Here is a 20,448-nt window from a genome sequence, read left to right as displayed (position 1 = left end):
TTTCTGTTTGCCTATACTCTGATATCAATCCTTGATAGGGAGGGTAATCTCTAACCTGTAGTCCAAATAAGTTCTTGGTGTCTTCCCATTCCATTACCTTTCCCTCTCTAGTTATTTGCTCCCAATACCTTGGTTCCTTTGCCAGTTTTCTCCAATAAATTCCAGCCCCTCTTGAATCATTGCAGTCATCTTTATCGGCAGAATCTCCTTTTTCCACTCCCGTGTTTGCTTAGTTCTTAGTATACTTTCTGCTACTTTATGAATATAATATTCTATATGATTATTGTTATTCTCCTTAAAGGTCTGCATCCAAAATCCCTGTCTCTCCTTGTTTCTTGAGCTTCCCCTTGTTTCATCATTATCTCTTTTTTCTTGGAATTATAGTTTTCTGCTTGTGTTATGTATAGGAGCCTTAACTGTGTTGCTGTGAAATACCCCTTCAAATCGAATAATCCCATTCCGCCCTGTTCTGTGGGAAGAATAAGCTTATCCCACTTGACTCTTGCCATCTTTCCCTCCCAGATAAAATTCTTCAGCTCTTTATTAATTGCTAGCCACAACTTCTCCCCTGGTTGATAAAAATATAAAAATATGCCTGACCTGGGTATACGATTAAAGGTACTAAAACATTTTAACTGCTTGTACTTTACTATCGATAACCATGTAACACAGCTTCCAGTTTCTCAGTTTTTGTATTATCTTTTGTTTAGTCTTTTCCCACATATTCTTAGCTGCCACACTGAAATAATTTTTTTGAACTACACGGCAATCATTTTTAATCCACACTCCTAAATACTTAATTTTATCATGTACTCATAAGTATGGATGTTGCTGAACCAATTCTTATGGCTCCACAAAGCCTCCAAAAAAGCAATTTTACAGGAGGGCAAGCCCCCTCCTTCACCCCCAGCTACTTGCATTATATATGCATATATAGTATATATACTAACTCAGCAACTACATTGTGGGTATGAGCATCTATTTGAACAGACATATATGTGTGTGTTTGTGTGTGTGTGTGTGTGTGTGTATATATATATATATATATATATATATATATATATATATATATATATATATATATATATATACAGGTCCTATTTAGATGATCGAAGTCTTAGAACTTTGAATTTCATATGCCCGACACCATATAATCGAAGTTTTAAGACTTCGATCACCTAAAAAAAAAAACAAACAAAAAAAAAAAAAAAACAAAGTATACCACCAAGTCCATAAGGTTTAGGATCTTCGTTTGGAAGTGTTTGCATACGTATTTTAATACTCCAAGCAGACTTCAACAAAATTTTCCTGAGGTAGATAGCAAATGTTGGAGGTGTGATGGAGAAGATAGAGATAATTGGAAACATATATTTTGGGAGTGTAATGAGTTGTCATATGTTAAAAATTCCCTACAGAGTACTCTATCAGAGATATCGGATGAGCAAACGGCTTTAAGAAAATTATTCTTTTGAGCTGGGGTATAGGATCTGAATTGCCTAGACATAGTAAGGCCGTATTAAGTTTAATTATTTTGGCTGCCAAAATGTAATTAGTAGGAAACCAAAATCAAAATCTATACCAACTGTATTTGAGGTATTGAATATTATAAAAGAAATAAAATAATTGGAAGATAGATCTAGAGAAAAGGGAAGGGAGAAATTACATATAAGTAACTGGAAATTATGAGAACAATACATAGATAATAATATTCAGGAGAAGGAGTGAGATTTAAGGAAATGCAAAAATTCAACATTTTTTTGTAATGTTGGACTGGTGATAGTAGCAAAGAAAATATATGTGATATATATTGTATTTAAATGGAAAAGTGTTAAAATTATTTGTTTTCTTGTCTGTTAATGTATGCTTGCCTATGTCTTAACTGATAATTTAGTAATGGTGTTTAAAATAGATTAATTGATTGTTCCTGCAGACAGCTCATCACCATGTAAAGGTAGTCAGCAGTGGATATTTGTAAATTTCACTTGGAATCGAATGTACAACTGCCTTCAGCTATAGATGTCTTGACTCCCACAGAAGAGTTGCTAATGGAAAAAAGTTAATATCTTTGTAGATGTAAGAAACTTAACATTTTTCATGTCTTTCAGCATGTTGTCTTACTTTTCACTCCTATGTTTTACAAAAAACATCTGTTTATGGCTTAAGCCAAGAGCATTAATCTAGACATTAACTATTATAACAATAAGAGGTGATATTTTAATTCTACATATGATATAATTAGTGCACTTTTACACTGCACCCCTACCCCAGCAGCTCAAAATCACAGCATATTAACATTAAACTTGCTTTTGTCCAGCCTTTCTTCTCTTGTTATACTGTAAAGCCTGTATTTCTTACAACTGAAAAATAACTTGTTTACTTTAATATCTTTAATAAATACAACAGTCATTGAAAAGACTCCCCCACATTTAAAATACCAATGACTACACACTACACAAAACTGTTTTACTCTGTAGAACATTGTTTGTATCATAAAATACTCATAGCAGCAAAATTGTTTTACTTACAAGTTGCCTTTTCCCTTTATAGAGTCATTCTACACAGTAATGGCAGTAAGTGGGGTATATGTCTTGCAATCCAGCCATACATTTAACAGAGTCAACAAAAGTCCAATCTTTTTCATCCACTTTTTCCTGCAAAGACATATATCAAAAATGCGATTGACACTTTATTCACTAATTTCAGCGTTGCTGGTCTTCTTCCTGTTCATTTCCGTCTACCATCACTCAAGTTGACAATATCACTTGCTCTTATGTCTCAGTTTCTTTTTTCACACTGGGAGAGCTAAAATTAAGCTGTTGATCAGTCAGCAGCTATCTAGCTAAGGAGGAAATAAAAAAACTTTATCAAACAAAAAAGTGAGCAGGCAAGCAGAAGGGGAGTCTGTGTCTCATTCTACTGGCAATAAAGATCATAAAGAGACTTTGGCAGTGAAATCTTTTCCAGTTTTCCAAAGGAAAATGCCTAAGAGACAGGAAAAAAGCAAAGGAGTTGACTAGAAGAATCAGGAGTACCTTGGACCTTAACCAAAGTGTGGTGTTTATAGTCTGGTGTCAGGAGATGGAGATGATCAGAAAGAAGACCAGCAATACTGAAATTAGTGAATAAATGGGAGACAATAAAGCATCACATGTTTGAAGTATAGCTTTGCAAGAAAAAGTCACCAAGAAAAGACTGGGCTTTTGTTGACTGCTTAACTTTTGGGTGGACTATAATATATATACCCCACATTATTGTCACTAAAAGGAGAAAAGCAAAGGGAGAAAAGCAACTGTGTGTAGTATTTGTATAAAACATCATAATATAAACTGCATGTTATATTGTATAGCAGTTTTGTATAGTGCACAGTCAGATATTTTAATTGTGGGAGAGTCTTTTCAGTGACTATGTCTTAAAAATATTTAAGTAAACAAGTACAGTTTCTTACTTGCAAGAAATATAGGTTTTATAATATAACAAGAGAAGACAGGCTGAATGGAAGCAGGCTTAAGTTAATTACTGTTGTAACAAAAGGAGATACTGCCAGCACAGCTAGCTGGAGTTTTATAAATACTTATATGTCATTTGTGAATATCAAACAAATTTTTACAAGATGTTGGTGTTACAAATGTATTAGAACTGTATGTTATATAAGATGTTTGTGTTACAAATGTATTAGAACTGTATGTCGTGTATATCATATGGCTTTGCACAAACGTGTGTTGAAAAGGTATTTTGTAAAGTGTTTGTGCTTAAAATATATCCACTGTGTGCCCTACTGGAAGAGAACAGAAATGTACATGCACTGTTAAAACTGTTTAAATGTACATATTTTAGCAGTGGAAACTGGAACACAGAGGGTTAACCCCAGCCCAGTAAACTTTAGAAAAATATTTAAAATTAAATTACTTTATAGGGTACGCCGTAAAGGCTAGGCCATAAAAGGGGCTATCTGACAGGTTTCATTGCAGCTAGAGACACAACATCTGTACTAGGAAGCTTTCTATATTGTCCTTAGAGTGAACTAATTGCTAGTTTTGAAGTGTGAAAGAATGCAATTGTTTTATGACTTCCAGCATCTGCCAAAGATCTGTGCAAAAGCCCTTGTCTGTATATTTTTACAGGTAGATGCTAAATGCTGCCAGCTTCTAGCAATGGGGTTTTGGCCTGGGAACTAGAAGTTAGATGACAAGAAGTGATGTCATTCTGCAAGCTATCCCAATAGTAATGTTTGCAATATTAATTTGAGAAGGCTCTTAGTGACGCAGAGCATTTTGCATTCTGTCTTGGACCTGACAACAACATTAAGAACTATTCACCACATCTGCCTTTTTCTCTGTGAAGTAGGTTTCTAGGGAATAGTATAATTCTCTTAGATTCAGTCAGGAATATAGTGGAGCTTAGTTTAGATATTTTTCTTTATTTGAGAATGTCCTGCAATGTTTTAAATATTTCCTGTGATTTTGAATTATGATGTCACTGCGAATATATATTAAGTATTGTCTTGTGTTTTTATTGTTTATTATTAAATATCTTTAAACCTTTAATTGTGGCTGATCTGTGTAGAGCTATTTAGGTTTTGAGAGTACTTGCATATTTATTTGGTGACACTATGTGGGCCACTCCTAACAGCCTTGCTCTTGGTCAAACCACCATTTATATTAATATTAATATTACACAGTAAAATTGGTCACCCTTTGTTAAGGGCCTTAAAGTAGCTGTCGATGAGTGACTGTTGGCAGTGAAAACTATCTTATAGTCTGGGCAGAAAGGGGCATATTTAGTAAACCTGTGCCAGCCTTTTCCAGATGTGTGTGTATTTATGTGTAAACCAAAGCTCAAAGTGTTTGTGTGTGAGCTACTTGAGCAGGGACATGAAGCACTGGTTGGACAGAGAGGGTGCTGGAGGTTTGGCTCGGTTAGTCAGCTGAGATTTCAACTCTATAGCTATGCCAGTGGGGAGTCTTATTGAGGATATGGTGAAAGAGTGAGAAACCAGCCCTGGAGAGACCGTGGTCTCTGTTTGCTCTTAAGGGAAATTGCACTTGATGCAGAGAGCTGCATCTGGAAATACTATGTGTGTACCTGTTACCCTCCCAGTGAACATCCCCCACTGCTGCTAGTGGTGAGAATTGAGGCTTCTTGATTACTGGTCCAGTGGGGTGGGGGGTCATCACATTTGGTTGGCAGTGGTGGGATCACCACATTACATTTGGTTGGCAGTGGTATGGATATTGAACAGTGGTCACTAAAGAAGGTGTCTGTACTCTCAAGCAGCCACATGGTAGACATTCAGAGTTTCATATCACAATAGTTTTATTTATTTTTTTGTTAGCTTAGTTAGTCGGGGAGAGCAGGCAAGGATGTCAGCAGAGGATTATGGCAAGCTGTATAAAAGATAGCCCAGTAGCACAAACACAAGAGCGGACAACTAACCGTAAATTCCACTGTTTATTTAACGAAAAATGTTAAGCGCTTTCGGCTGTGTTACTCCAGCCTTCATCAGACAAAGTTAAAATGCTGGTTATGCTGATTTTATAATGTTACCAATACAGCAATTATCCAATAATTCAATTCATTATTCAAATACTGATTAAATCAAATACTGATAAAATGTATGTAGAACCACATGAATGCTTCCTTTTTACATAGAAAATAAATATGAAAAATATATGTATGTATATATTTATGATATCAATATACAACATGAACTGATGTAATAATTTTAATTTAATTTATTTTTCTACCCTTACGTAATATGAATATGAATGTGGTAATGTCCAAAATAAATAAATAAATACATAAATAATGTATGTGCATTTAAAAACATGTTATAAATATTTGTTTTAAAAAATACATATTATATAAGCATACATTTTGAAATCCATTTTAATAAAAATATTGAATAAAAATGTTGATAAAAATACCATCATGAATGTGTGTTTGAGTAGTATATGATTTTACTATGAACAACATTAAAAATATGTATACTATATATTGAAAATGTTATTTGGCCACATATGGGAAAATGTACCTATGTTTATCTATTGAGAGCTCTTAATTTTAAAATACTGGTGATAGAAATAAAATCATTTAAACCTGTGAATGCTGTGGCATTTAAAAATACTTGCCACCAGTATTCCTTTGACTCTAATTTAATCTTCCAAGGACCTAACCTGGGTGAGGAAATGACTTGCTCCAATACTAGGAACTTGAAATTATGTGTTTGGTGTTGCATTATGTGTCTGTATAATGCATTGTTTTCTGAACGCCTACTGATGTCATAAAGATGCTCATAAAGGGACAGTTAGTGCAAGCAGCACGCATGGTCTCTGATTATGATGAGTTTATTAATGAATGTCAGTATATAGTCAATATGTTTAAAAATAGGAAATATCCAGAGCAATTTGTTCAAACCATATTGCATGAAGTGGTTATCAAGAGGAAAAGTGTTTTTTATAGACCACTATTGGAAGGAGCTGATTTTATATCTTCACACTCCACAGAGGAACATACTATTCAACAGTTGCCAGAAACAATGGGGAATAATAAGTTCTGGTGGTGACATACATTGCAATATGGGTAATTCCAATAAGGTAAATTTTAACAAGGCTAATACATCTTTCATTACTACCTACACAGGATTCGAAGCTTATAAAGGAGCTAATTATAAAAAACTGTTTTTTCATAAAAGGGGATGTACCATTGGTAAACCTATTGGGGGCACATCCTTCTATTATATATAAAAGACACAGTAATTTAAAGGATTGGTGCAATACTGTTTCAAATTCACAGAGAAATCATATAGGCTTTATGAGGAAATGTAATATGTGTAGGTATTGCTCACATATTATGGAAACCGAATAAGTATGCATAAACAGTGTCAGTGTACAAGTAAAAGGAAAATATAACTGTAACACCTCTGGGGTAGTGTATGCAGCTTTATGTACACAATGTTCAGCCTATTATATAGGTAAGACTGAACGGAAGTTAAAGCAGCGTAACCAGCATTTTAACTTTGTCTGATGAAGGCTGGAATAACACAGCCGAAAGCGCTTACCATTTTTCGTTAAATAAACAGTGGAATTTACGGTTAGTTGTCCGCTCTTGTTTGTGCTACTGGGATATCTTTTATACAGTTCGTTGGTTTTTGTTCATGATTATGGCAAGCTGACAAGGAGCCAGTTGGCTGAGATGTGCCAAGCCAAAGGACTGTTGCATGCCAACCTGACTAAAGCGGAAATGATTGCAGCCTTAGTCACAGCTGCATCACAGACCAGCAAACAGGAAAAAAACAGACTGGCCTTGTGGATGTACAACTGTCAGAAAATAGGCAGTTTAACTTTGCCTTAGAGGACTTAAAAATCTGTGTGGAGTTAGAGACTTGAACTGGAGGTCAAACATCTGGAACTAGGATCAGCAGAGAGACTGTGGCAGGAGAAACAAATGGAATTAGAATCAGCAGAGAGACTGAGATGTCTGTAAGCTGAAGAAAATGAGAGGCAGAGGCAACATGAAAAGGAGATGCTGATTCTTTGCCAAGGTCATGGAGGTAATGGGGAAGGGAATAAACAACCCCAGAAGAAATAAAGGTCAGTAAATTTCTTCCACAGTTTACAGAGGGTGATAATTTTGATAGTTTTAATCATATGTTTGAAAGGGTATTTAAACAGTGGAATGTTGACCAAGGGCTCTGGATACGGTTCCTGACCCCCTTACTCCATGGTAAAGCTATAACTGCTGTTTCTAAATTGTCTGATACTGAGTAACAAACAATTTTTAACTGTATTATAATTTAAGCAGAGTGTTTTAAGTTAACACCTGAAACTTATAGAAAAAAAAGGTTTGTGATCATAGATGCAAGGCAGATGAAAGTGTCCGTGATTATGTTGCTGAGTTAAGCACTTATTTTCATAGCTGGGTGAGTGGGTGTCAGGCCACCACATTTGAGAGGCTGGCAAACCTTTTAGTGAGGGCACAAGCACTTAGCACTTTGCCTGAGGACATGAGAATCGTGTTGGCAGATGGAGAATGCAACACCCCAGATGAGTTGGGGAAAAAAAGGAGACCAATACCTAGCAAGCAGGGCATCACTGCACAGGAAAGGGATACCTAGTGCTGCACATGGGTCTAAGGGAACCCATGTTGGGCAGCTTAAACCACCCCAGCAGAGTCTGACAGTAACAGGGGAAGCCACCAGTTCAGGTACACGGCCAGGATCAAGGGTTAAATGTTTTAAATGTAACCATTGGGGTCATGTAGCATATAGATGCCCATGGAGGTAAGGTGGGGAACAAAAGGTGGGGGAGGCAGCCAGTAGGAATGACAGAATGCTAGTGGTAAGTTGTCTGGAGACAACAAAGGTACTGAACTACCACAAGAGGTTATATCTTATCTTAGTAGATGGGAAACAGGCCAGTTCTAAGAGTGAGACAGCCTCTGACCTAACCATTGTGAAGCCTGCAATGATTAAAGAGGAACACCACTTCTTGGGCAGTCTACTCCAGTCAGAGCTTTAGGAAACGGCCTATTCCAAATACCTTTGACTAGGGTTCACCTTGACAAAGAGGGTGGAAATGGAAACAAGCAAGTAGGTGTGTTTGAGGATATCCCTGCAGATGTCCTGCTAGGGAATGATTTTGATAATGCAATACCTTGTGTGCATGCACTTACATGCAGTCAGGCTTTTAGACAAGCATGTGGGTCTGGTAGCCGGGGGGGGGGGACCTAGCCAGACCGCACACTTGAAGCCAGGACTGGTGAGGTGACTAATTCAGGGAGGGCACAATTAATTTTGAGAGTTTGGAGCATTCTTTGCTGAGAGAAGTGCAAAATGTGAAGGTATAATGGCATGCAGTTCAGTGAAAAATAAAGTTTGAAATTATGGGAAGAGAATAATTGACAGCGGCCTTCCCAGCAGCTTTAATACTTTAAAGTGTTTACTAGAGCAGTGTGTAATTTCATTTTTTTTTACATGTAGATAATGCACTTTTTCTTGGTGCTAAAATTTAATTTTAGATCAGGTTAAGCCATTGCGTACAGCCATCGATTTGGGACAAAGGTTCCTATCTGGAGGGTTAAACTTCATTTGTTAAAAATGTATATCTATTTTTGTGTTTGTTAATATGGGATGGAGGTATTTTGCAAATGTATTTCATTTTTTTCTTGAGAGTTTTCATTAATGCAAAAAGGTTTGAAAAATGTGACATTTGTTCAAATGGTGATGAGAAGAAACAACTGTATAAAATATCAGCCTGACAAACATTAGTGCGTATGTAAGACAAAAATTGGGAATACACATTCAAAATAGTGTCATGTATAATAGGTGGGGGGTTTCATAATGGCTACTGTATCCATAGTGTCTTGGAATATAAATGGTCCTATAGGTATAAACAAGAATGAAAGAGTATTAGTTTATATTAAGAAATGAAGACTGCAAGTGACAATGCTGCAGGAGACCTATTCGGAAAGAAACAATCATGTTAATTTGATAAAGAAAGGATTTGTGAATGGATATTCAGAATATCAGAGACAAAGGAAAAGGGGAAATTAGTACTGATTGCTAGAGGGGCTTCCATATTAATAGAAGAGAGAAAAGGCAATAATGATAGATTTGTGGTAGTAAAGGGCTATTTGCGAGAGAGTACGGCTAAGCTGGAATGTATTTATACGTTATTATGGAGCTTAGGAAGTTTGTGAGAAATGATCAGCTTTCAGCAAGGAGTATTATTTATATGTGAAGACTGGAACTTAATTTGTGATAGAAGGATTATTAGGGGGAACTAGAAGGGAAATATAACAAAAGAGGGTAGATGTCTGTAGAAATTTATGAAAATATTTGGTGTAAAAGATGTGAATTCACTAGTAGGAACTCGGATGGAATTTACTTATTATTCCCCAAGGTGAATAACTGAGCTAGACTGGAAAGAAATGATATTTTACAGGAACATGTGCATTTAATTGAAAGCTTTGTAACACGTCCAGTAATTATTTCAGATCATGCACCAATAAAAAAATAATTTAAAAATGCATGGTAATGAAGTAAAAATGAGACACTGGCACTTTCCCACCTCTCTCTTAAAAATAGAGGAATTTAGTGAATGAGTAGTGAAAAGTATTCAAGAATTAAGGGTGGTAGAATTTTCTTCAGAATGTATAGCTAGTGAGTGGGATAAAATGAAAATGGAATTGAAAAATAGGATAGAAATAAGAGTAAGAAATATGGTTAAGACGTAATAGGGATTATTTAGAAGTACTGACAAAGGTTAAAGTCAGACATTTGTAACTCCAACCTTGACAGGGAGGTTTTATTTGGGCCTTCTGCGTCACAGGTCTTCAGACAATGAGGTGGGAGAGGTAAATTAATCCAGGGAGTTTCTGGCTTCAGGTCCCAAAGTTCTTCCCTATAAAACCCTTTACTGCTAATGAAAATTTAGCAAAGCAAGCAATGCCAGCTTCTAACAGGCAGACACCTGTGAATAAATGGCAGGTGACAATGAGTAACAATTTCAAACAAGCAAGAATTTTTTTTCAGAAAAGTGTCAAATACCAGCCACAGAATTAATTTGCCAAAATTGGTCAGTTTGCCTCTCCCTTTCTGTCCCCTGCCTCAGCATCTCCTCTTTTTTTCACAGAATCTGTCTCTCAGTGCTCCTTTCCCACAAGAGATTGTCTTGACAAATAGGTTTTGATGGTGTTCCAGGAGGTTTACAGGTGGCAATGAACAGAAAAGCCCTTACCTTTCGCTGAAGTCACCCCAAAATTCCAGTCAAACAGAGTTGTTTCGCAAGTGCTTCAGCATGTATTAGAAGCAGGAGTCACAGATTATGTTGCTGAAGACCAAATATGTAAGAACTTTTACTCCAGAATGTTTCTGGTTCTGAAGAAGGACTACATTTGGCGACCAGTATTGAATGTGTCTGTTCTTAGTGTTTTTGTGTAGATTTCAAAATTCAAGGTGCTGATCCTTCAAGCAGTGGTAGCTCTACTTCCAGTTCATAGTGTTATGGTAACCTTAAACCTCAAATATACTTACCATCATATTCCAATAACAAGCAATTTAAAGAGATGTGTAGCTGGGTCACATTATCAGTTTTCTGCATTACCCTTTGCGCTGTCAGCTGCACCAAGACTGTTTACAAAGTGACTGACCCCCAGTGGTGATTGCAGAACATTCAAAGTTTTCTTTATTTAGATGACTAGTTTATCTGAGCAGAGTCTTTTCCCTGATACAACCTAGAATTCCAGGTAAATATGGAAAAATACTCCCTTACTCTGTCACACAAACTTGTATTTCTAGGTTGCCTGATATATAAAGTGTGGTGTAAAAGGCTTTATTTCCTCAAGAGAAGGGGGATTTATATCTAGAAATCATCTTAAACTTTTCTAATCAGTCTCAAGCTACTGCCAGATAATTTCTTAGGATACTGGGCCTTATGGCTTCTGTGATTCTCATGATTTACTTTCCTGGGGTACATATGATAAAGATTCGGTAGTATCTCAAGATGATATGGACCCAGCATTCTTAAACGCTGGAGTTTCAAATTCCAGTCTTGAGCTTTATGAAGTCAGAACTGCATTGGAGGACGGAATCAGTTGGCTCACAAACCATTCTTCCATTTTGTCCACCCACTCCAACACAATCTGTATTGACAGAGTTCTTAGATGTTACTTGGGGACCAGTTTCAAAGAAGGTGAAAGTGCTAGGGCTGTAGAACAATTCTGACAGAGCAAAGGATTTCAAGGTCAAAGAAATGGCTATGATTCATGCCATAAAGTGTCTGAATCATCTTTGGGATCCCATTCCGTTTCAGTTCATTACAGACAACACCACAGTGATGTGGTACATGAGCATACAGACATTAGGTTGTACTGTCTGTGCTGGCTGACAGTGATAGCTTGGGAATTAGCTCATCAGCATTTTGTAACTTTGTAGGCATCCTACATTATGTATAGTGTCGGACAAGTTGGGCAGACCCTCGTAAGTGGAAACTCAACAAAGAGGTCTTCCAGGAACTGATCCAGATATAGGGAACTCCGCAGGTAGTTCTGTTCACCTCGTTTATAAACAGACAATTAAAAAAATTCTGTTCCAGGACTAGTTGTAGACAGGTCTTGAGAACAGATGCTGTATCATTCCCCTAGTCAGGGATGTTCCTGTATAGATTTCCACCCTTTCCAATGATTTCCAGGGTAATCTTGAAGATTCAGAATGACTCTGCAAAAGTCATTGTGGTGACGCTTTTCTGGCTCAAGCAAAATCGTTTTAACCTTCTTATAGAATTGGCCAAAGGCAATTACCACAATCTTCTTCACAGATTAGATCTATCCACACAAGATCAGGGGAGTTTAATACGCCCCAATGTCAGACAATTACAACTGACTGCCTGGATGATTCAATTTTGATAGCTTTTAGGCACCTCTTTCTTAAAGACATGCAACAGGTACTGAAGGAAGCAAGAAAACCTGCTATTAGAAAATCTTATATTGAAAAAATGAAAGAGATTTTCTAGTTGATGCCTAGCCAATGATTAGGGCCCATCAAAAAATTTCTACCACAGGTGCTTGAATATTTATGTGATTTACAATCCTATGACCTCTCTTATTCCTGTATAAAGGTTTATCTTGTCTCCATTTCAGCATGTCTTCCCATGGATCCCCCTCTTTCCTTTCTGTTTATAGTGAAACATTTTCTAAAAGGAGTTTTATACCTGGGACCTTCTCATAGACAGGTTCTTCCTCCTTGGGATCTTAGTTTTGTGCTGGAAAAATTGAGTGTGTCACCTTTAGAACCTAATTGTCTGGCTAACTTGAGATTTATCACTTGGAAAGCTGCTCTTCTTATTCATTTGGCATCTGCTAGAAGAGTATCTGACTTGCAGGTTCTCATGGTAGGAGAACCCTTCTGGGTGTTTCACAAAGACACACAAAGACAAGGTCACTCTACGCCAAACTCCTCTTTCTTGCCTAGGTTGTTTCAGAGTTCACATTGAATGAGGCCATCAGTCTTAGTTTTCTATCCAGATCCATAAAACAAAGGAGAAAAGATTATACTTACTCTGGATGTGCATAGGCATAGGCAATTTGGGTACTATCGTGACAGACCTAAATCCTTCAGTAAAGTTAACCAGCTATTTATTTCCTATTCTGGCACTAAGAAAGGGCAACAAATGTCTAAACAGACTATTTCCATGTGGTTGTCCTCTGGTATTGTGTTTTGTTTCCCTGTCTTCAGATGGACCTGCAGATGAGGATTTGGGAACTCCAGGACAGCCCACGTCTGGTTGTCCTCTGGTACTGTGTTTTGTTACTCTCACCTTGGCAAATCCATTCTCACTATGACACATCTATTACAGGCAGTGTTAAGGCACATTGTATGAAGACTTTACCTTCTATTAGTAGCATAGCTAGGGTACACCGAGAGGGGCAACTGCTCCAGGTGCAAAGTGTTCGGAGAGCATGATCAGATGATCCTGATCTCTCTCTAATGCAATTCCGGCTTTTAAAAGCAGGTATTTCATTTGCGGTCAAACCTGAACGTTGTAGTGCTCCATGCAGGTAGGGTATAATCTGTAGCAACAGTTTACTACAGTTAAAAAATATATATATATTTTAACTAAAACATGAATACAGTAGTGTTCCATGCAGGTTGGATGTTTGCTACTTTACATTTTTTTTTAATAAAATATGTTGAAAGAGATTTGGGATCAGGCCACAGAAATGGGACATGAGTGACTGGGGAAAGAGGGGTAGGGAGCATGTCATACATCTGGCCATCTGGTTGGTGTGCCAGTAGAAGCCTTCTACAATGGCATACTGGAAGGGGGTTGACTCAAAGTATTCTAGAGGCAGCAACTTGGTTCTCTGTTCATACATTTACAAAGCACTATGAATTGTATTCCTTTTCCAGATCCAGACCAGGTTTTGCTAGAACCGTTTTCCATTGATTCCTGGACATTATTCTTTCTCCTCCTCTGCCCAGACTGGATAAGCTGTGGTATTCTACCCATAGGCTACTGCAGCAGCAGGAATGATGAACATAGTACAGTTGTGTAAGTTCCACATACCCATAAGAGTAGATGTTCAAATTCTTTATTGCTGCAGTATTCTAAGGATGTATCCTGCCAAGGATACAGCAATCTGTCAGCTTCCAAAAGCTTTCATTCCCTCCCATACTGTCACTTTGGCTGTCTGTAGGTTAAGCCATTTTGGGAGGGAGCTATATAAGCAGCCAGAGTGACAAAAAATCTTCATGACTTTCTTGCTCCTAAACAAAAATGAGAAAACTCATCCTGAACTTGAATCCTGAAGAAGGATGGTGGATGGGTACAGCTACTGCAGCAGTTCCTTCTCCAGGTCTATGACAGGCTTTGCTAAGACAATTCACCAGGGTCTCCTAGACCCTCTTCCTTTCTCCTCCCAGTGAAAGTTATGGCAGTCTACGCATATAGCTAAGGCTGCTGTAGCAGTAATGAAATGATGAACATAGTACAACTGTGTAAGTAAACTTACCTTAACAGTAGATGTTTGAATAATCACTGCTAAAGTAGCCGTTAACTGCATTCCTCCCTTGTTTTTGTATGGCTTTTATACCAAGGTATTATTTTCCTAGCGTTGTCCTTGCCAGGGTTTTTAACCTTAGTTTCTCTGTTGGCATAAAAGTTCTAAAGGGCTTGGTGCCCAGACCTGATTTTCATGTCAGCTCAACTTGAGCTGACTAATGGTTTGGGCACATAGAAGGTGTCCTGAAAGCTTTGGAAGCTGTCCAATTATTATATATGTGACAGGATATAATTAATGTAGTTAAGTCTACTTAATCCGTGATCACTTGAACATGTACTTTACGGTAAATTTACTTACACAACTATATTTAACCAAGCTCTAGTTTTGTTATGTTTGAATATTATATGTTATTCATTTTTATGAAAAAAGAGTATTTAATAATAAAAATGCAAGCCAGTCCAGTTGTTGTAGTGTTGCATTTTATCATTCAGAAAACAGATCAGAATACATAGCAATAGCACACTTTTGATTTTTGTTAAGCAAAGCTGCTGCCTTGAACAAGATCACTTATGTATATTTTTAACTATATATTTTAATCATAGGCCGAGTATGGATTCAAATCCAAAAGAAGAATTTCGACCTCCACAGAAGGTAAATGTAGTCAGTATAATTTGTACAATGAGAAGGAAACAGAATACTCAACTGTATGTAAAATATATACATTTGTATTATCATATGATTTTTTTATTTGGTACAGAATTGTCTTAGTCAGTTTAGTTGGAGCCGTTGTTTCCCTTGGAATTAAGGAACCATCTCCCAGGAACATGACTAATTTTGTGACATGGTAATGGATGGAAATTGCTTCTTGTCACTTTAATGCACTATAAGGAGAATGTAGGAGCCACAGGGCTGCTCGTTTGTGTTTTTTCTGTATTTCTTTATCTAAATCTCTGTCTGTCTGTTACCGTTTGTTTTAATAGGTAGATGTGCTGCTGTGTGTATCCCAGTACAATAAAGTGATTATATATACTTAAATATATATATATATATATATATATATATATATATATATATATATATATATATACTTATATATATATATATATATATATATATATATATATACTTAAATTAATCACACTGTTCTTATATTTTATATTTAGTTTACAAAGTATAGCTTTGAGTGGTTGCCTAATTCTTGTGTTTCACTTATGGCTGGCCTAGAGGTACTTTTCTTTTTTCTTTTGCTTGTTGTGAGCAATCGTTTTAAAAATGCAAAATCTAAAAATTGTCCTTTTCAAACTTCCTCAGTGATGAGTTACAGATCCGACTGTCAGATCCAGTTTGGCCCCATTTTTCAGACTTGGAGCCAAATTTTGAGCTCCACTCTCTACCCATAATGCTCTATACCATCCCCTACTCCCCAGATCTCGTTTGCCTTCATTGTGACATGACGCAGATTTCGTATTCTCGAGCTTCAGACAAAGTTTGTGGATTTTTCTTTTTTGTTATTGTAATTATTAGAGCAGCAGTAATCTTAACTGACCGTCGTCTTTTTTCCTCCCTCTAAATATTTGGTAGTTTTTTTGCAGGCGTTAAGGCTAGTTTATTCCCCTCTCGTTGTGTTTCCCTCTTGTACCTTTGGCATGCTGCATATAGTCTTCTTATCTGTATATTTCTAGTTATAAAAAAAAAAAGTTTCTCTCTGAAATTATTTTTCTGTACTATAGTGAACTGTCTGTTAGAGCGGATGCACTTGTTACTTATGTTTTTTGGTAAGTTTACCTCCTTTTAAAATGTAAATCCAAAGAAATGCAGCAAGCAGGAGACACCAAGCTGAAACAATGTTTCAACAGCAGATGCAGGGGATTATACATGTGATGTCAAATACTTATCAGACACAAAACCAAGAGTCACCATCTTTCTAAATACAGAAGGTAAATTTCTGTCTTATAGCGGTGATAATCTTTGCATTTTCTTTATATGGCATTTGGCTTAGAGGATTAAAGAGGTGTCAGAAAAGCCTACTGGATTTAAAAGATGCCCTTCTTGTGGGCATAAAATCCCAAATTCGGAGTCCCACAAGAAGTGCATCTGTTGCCTGGGGCTGGACCATCTTAAGGCCCAGTGTGTTGTTTGTGCTACATTCAACCGTCACGCCCTTTCTGATCTGTGCAGTAAACCCCCCTTCCCTCCTGGGGAATGAACTTATTGACCTAGCTCCCCGCCGGGCCTGGAAGGAACTGGACATTGTCGACATCCCCAAGGGTCCATATAAGTTTCTATTTCCCCCAGCAGAACAACGCATTGGAGGAAAGGTGTCAAGGTTTATGCCATTGTTGTGGCGGCAGCCACTAAGAAGGAGCTAGCTGAGTAGTGCTCCTCTGTCCATCCACCAAATAAAGGCGTCCAGGGTGATGGACAGATTTGGAAAGTGCATCTGTGCCCCCGCCACTTTTGTGCTGAAGTTGTTAAATTGCTTGGTACACTTTACCTGCCTGCAAAGACATTTGATCAAGGCACTCTCAAACTCTATTGCTGAGATCATGTTTGTGAAGGATCTCAAAAAGGTCTCCCCCCAACTGGCTATTCTGTCATCTATTGGTAATTCTTCAATGAAGTTGATCTCCCACACAGTGGAAGGTACCTCAGGAGCAGCCAGTTAAGGCGTCCTTTGTTAATGCCCCTGTGATGTCCCTCCTCTGGGCCAGTGATCAAGGAGCCTCAGTCCACACCACTGACACCAGTGGGGAATGTTCATTGAAAGAAAAGTAGACATACAGACAGTATTTTCTTATGTAGCTTTCTGCACCAAGTACAGTTTCCCTTAAGAGCACACAGGGAATGCACACTCCAGCCTTGGGGGTGGACTTCCTCTCCAGGCCCCAAATACGACTCCACACTGACCAGTTCAGAGTTGAGTCTTCAGCCAGGTGTTCTAAGCCAAGTCCTCCACCACCCTCTGTGTAAAATCAGTGCTCTGTATCCCTGTTCCATGTAGCTGACACACACTCTGAAATTTGATTTTCACACACGCACACACCTGGGAAAGGCTGGCATAGCTTACTTGCTTTGCCACCTCTGCCCAGACTATAAGGTAGATACACTGCCACCAGAACACCCACAAAGCCAGCTACTCTAAGGCTGTTACCAGGGTACCCAATTATACTTAGTAAAATTAATACTTATACAAATGGTAGCATTTCCAAGCAGCAAGACTTCCTGGAATGTGAAGCCATGGGTCTATTTCACATAATAGAATGTTCACTTACCTAAAACTGAAAAGGACAAGATGACTTCTCAGAAAACTTCCAGTGAAGTACAAATGGCAAGAACGGAGAGCCACTGGTCCAGAATACAAGTCCAAGTTTTAATGTGAATATGAAAATTAAAAACACAAAGTCCACAGTGGCCTTTGTGTTTTTAATTTTCGTATTCACATTAAAACTTGGACTTGTATTCTGGACCACTGACTCTCCGTTCATGCCATTTGTACTTTGTTGGTGGTTTCCTTGCATTTATTTTGGTTTGTTTCTCAGAAAACTTGCTTTCATGAATACTCGGATCACTGCAATTTTACTCCGGGAAAGGAACCACTTGACCACCACAACAAAATAAACAAACTGAAGCAAACCACACACCCCCTAACTAAATATACCAACTCCAAAATCGTACTACAGTGGGGAAAAGGTCAAAGTTCATTACGGTGACGAAGTGTTTCCTTTCCCGGAGTAAAATTCTGGTGATCCTTTCGTTTGTGAAATTAAGTTTTCAGTGAAATTGTCTGTTACTCTTAATTTTCGGGTAAGTGAAATTCGATCATGTAAAAGGGATCTGAAACCACAATGTCACTAAATAAATGCAAGTGCTCTCAAAGGTTAAAATATTTTCTAAAAGACCAGCCACAATGAAAGGTATAGGTATATTTAATAGTTTTTTAGTTTGTCTTTTCGGCTTTTCCCAGTTAGGGGTCGCCACAGCGGAGCTCCGGTCTGCTAATGATTGGCAGTAGATTTTTATGGTGCCGAGTTGCCAGCCCGACCCCCAACCTTCAGCGAAGGCACACTCATTCGCGCATGTCTTTCAGAGGCTACTCGTCTGCAGGGAGGACATGCAGACTCCACACAGAAGGCACTCCAGCCAAGAATCGAGCAGGAGAACCTCTGCTGTGAGGCAACAATGCTACCTCTGTACCACCACGGCTTTATTTAATAATAAATAATTAAATAGAAAACATTAATATGCTGAATATCTATTTACAATAAATACCAGAATTTTATTTCACAGGAAATATAAAAAGGCAGATGGAAAGACTCAGACAGATACAGAAAAACAACTGCCAGCTAATCTCACTATATTTTCCTAACTGACTGAAAAATTACTGATGTTCTTCATGTTTCACTGTTTTATGTCATCACATTTGAGTTATCCCTGCCAGGGTAGCACTCGACTGGCCCGAATACCAGAGGCTTAGTATTTCTGCATCGGTTGCTGTCACTTCAGGACTGACGTCAGGTCGTCAGTAGTATAAAGTAAGGCAGCCAATGCCATTACATCAGTCTTTCTTGCCGAGGAGCCTGAAGCAGATGCAGTTCACAAGAGTGCCAGTCGGCTGCTACCCGAGTCTTGTCTTTCGAATTGAAGCTGAAGTCTTCTAAAGCTAAGTACCCTGTTGGGAATTCTTTTTTCTTGCTCTAACTGATGTCAGAAAAAGTTAACAATTATCTCGCCTGTGGAAAGCAAATACCACACCAAGACTTTCATTCTTACTGCATCACTTGCTTAGGCCCAGACAACGACAATGTTCTTTGTGTTTCACTGTTGCAGTCATTACATTTGGGTTATGTGCTTGCAGTAGCCCTCAGTCGGCCTGATTAACAAAGTCTTGGTTCCTGCGTCGGTTGCTGTCTCTTATTCCGTGACGTCAGGTCGTCAGGGGTATAAAACATGCAGCTGACGCCAGTACATCAGTCTTTCTTGCAGTGCAGTGCCAGAAGCAGAAGCAGTTCATAAGTTCCGGTCAGCCGACTCCTGAAATTTTCATTTTCGAGTTTCAGAACTGAAGTTTTCAACTAAAGCTGAGTACCCCATTGCGGAAACTTTTTCTTGCTCCTTACCGATGTCAGTAAAAGTTAATAATTGCATTTCTTGTGGAAAGCAAATATCTCACAAAGATTTTCATTCGTACTGTATTCCTTGCCTTGGCCCTGACCACAACATGCCTTGCTGTTGGTTTTGTGCCTTATTTAATCAACACACTATCCGTCGTCGATATATTTTCGCCTCTAAATATTTTGGTTCTCGGTTCAATTATCCTGAAATGTCGTCAGTTAGCCATCCGACTACCGGTATTCCAAAAAAATGCAAAGATAAAGACTAGAGACAGGCCGCATAGGTCCAAAGCTGCCGACGACGCTTCTCCTAAGCCAGTTGGCCAGTTGTCAGTGAGGCACTTTCGCAGCCCCTGATACCCACTACTTCTGATTCGCAGGCCTCTACTGAGACCCATTCGGAGTCCGGTATCCCACGAGATGCTTCAACTGTGGAACATGCGGTTGTCTCTACCTTGGATGGGTCCGGAGCCGCTGTGCAGGCACAGGCTTCTGAGGATGTATTCAGGCCTACGGACTTGCATATTAAACTGACGTCTCCTTCTTCTTTGAGGCTGCATGCCTAAGAAACCGATGCCCACTCCGCATGCACAGGCCTCTATGCCTAAAAAACAAATGATAAGAATGGCTGAAGATCTTATAACTCTAATCAGGGGAAGCCAACCCCCCCCTTCTAAGAGACCTAGGACTGAATTTGTTTATGAATCCTCTGATTAGGATTTTGATTTTTCTGATTCTTCTGATTATCTGGATTTACTCTTATCTACTTATGAGGATTCTGATGCAGAGGACTCTATCCCCTCTGCTTCTCCTCCAGAGGATTTTTCTTTTGATGAAA

At 38.2% G+C, this 20,448-nt stretch overlaps 1 protein-coding gene across 1 annotated transcript in view; it reads left to right on the top strand.

The window, feature by feature from the left end:
* The first annotated feature begins 15,107 nt into the window (after nt 1-15,107).
* EFCAB8 (EF-hand calcium binding domain 8) overlaps nt 15,108-20,448 on the top strand; it is a 3,728,836-nt gene continuing 3,723,495 nt past the window's right edge. Inside the window, exon 1 of the mRNA XM_044089017.1 lies at nt 15,108-15,150. Within this exon, the coding sequence (XP_043944952.1) occupies nt 15,109-15,150 (42 nt within the window). The 5' untranslated portion in view covers nt 15,108. The remainder of the gene's footprint in view (nt 15,151-20,448) is intronic.

This window comes from Protopterus annectens, chromosome 12.part0 (genome assembly GCF_019279795.1).
Source record: "Protopterus annectens isolate FY-2018-M chromosome 12.part0, PAN1.0, whole genome shotgun sequence".
Lineage (NCBI taxonomy): Eukaryota > Metazoa > Chordata > Ceratodontiformes > Protopteridae > Protopterus > Protopterus annectens.
The sequence above is the reverse complement of the archived record's forward strand: the minus strand, read 5'-3'. Positions and strand labels throughout refer to the sequence as shown.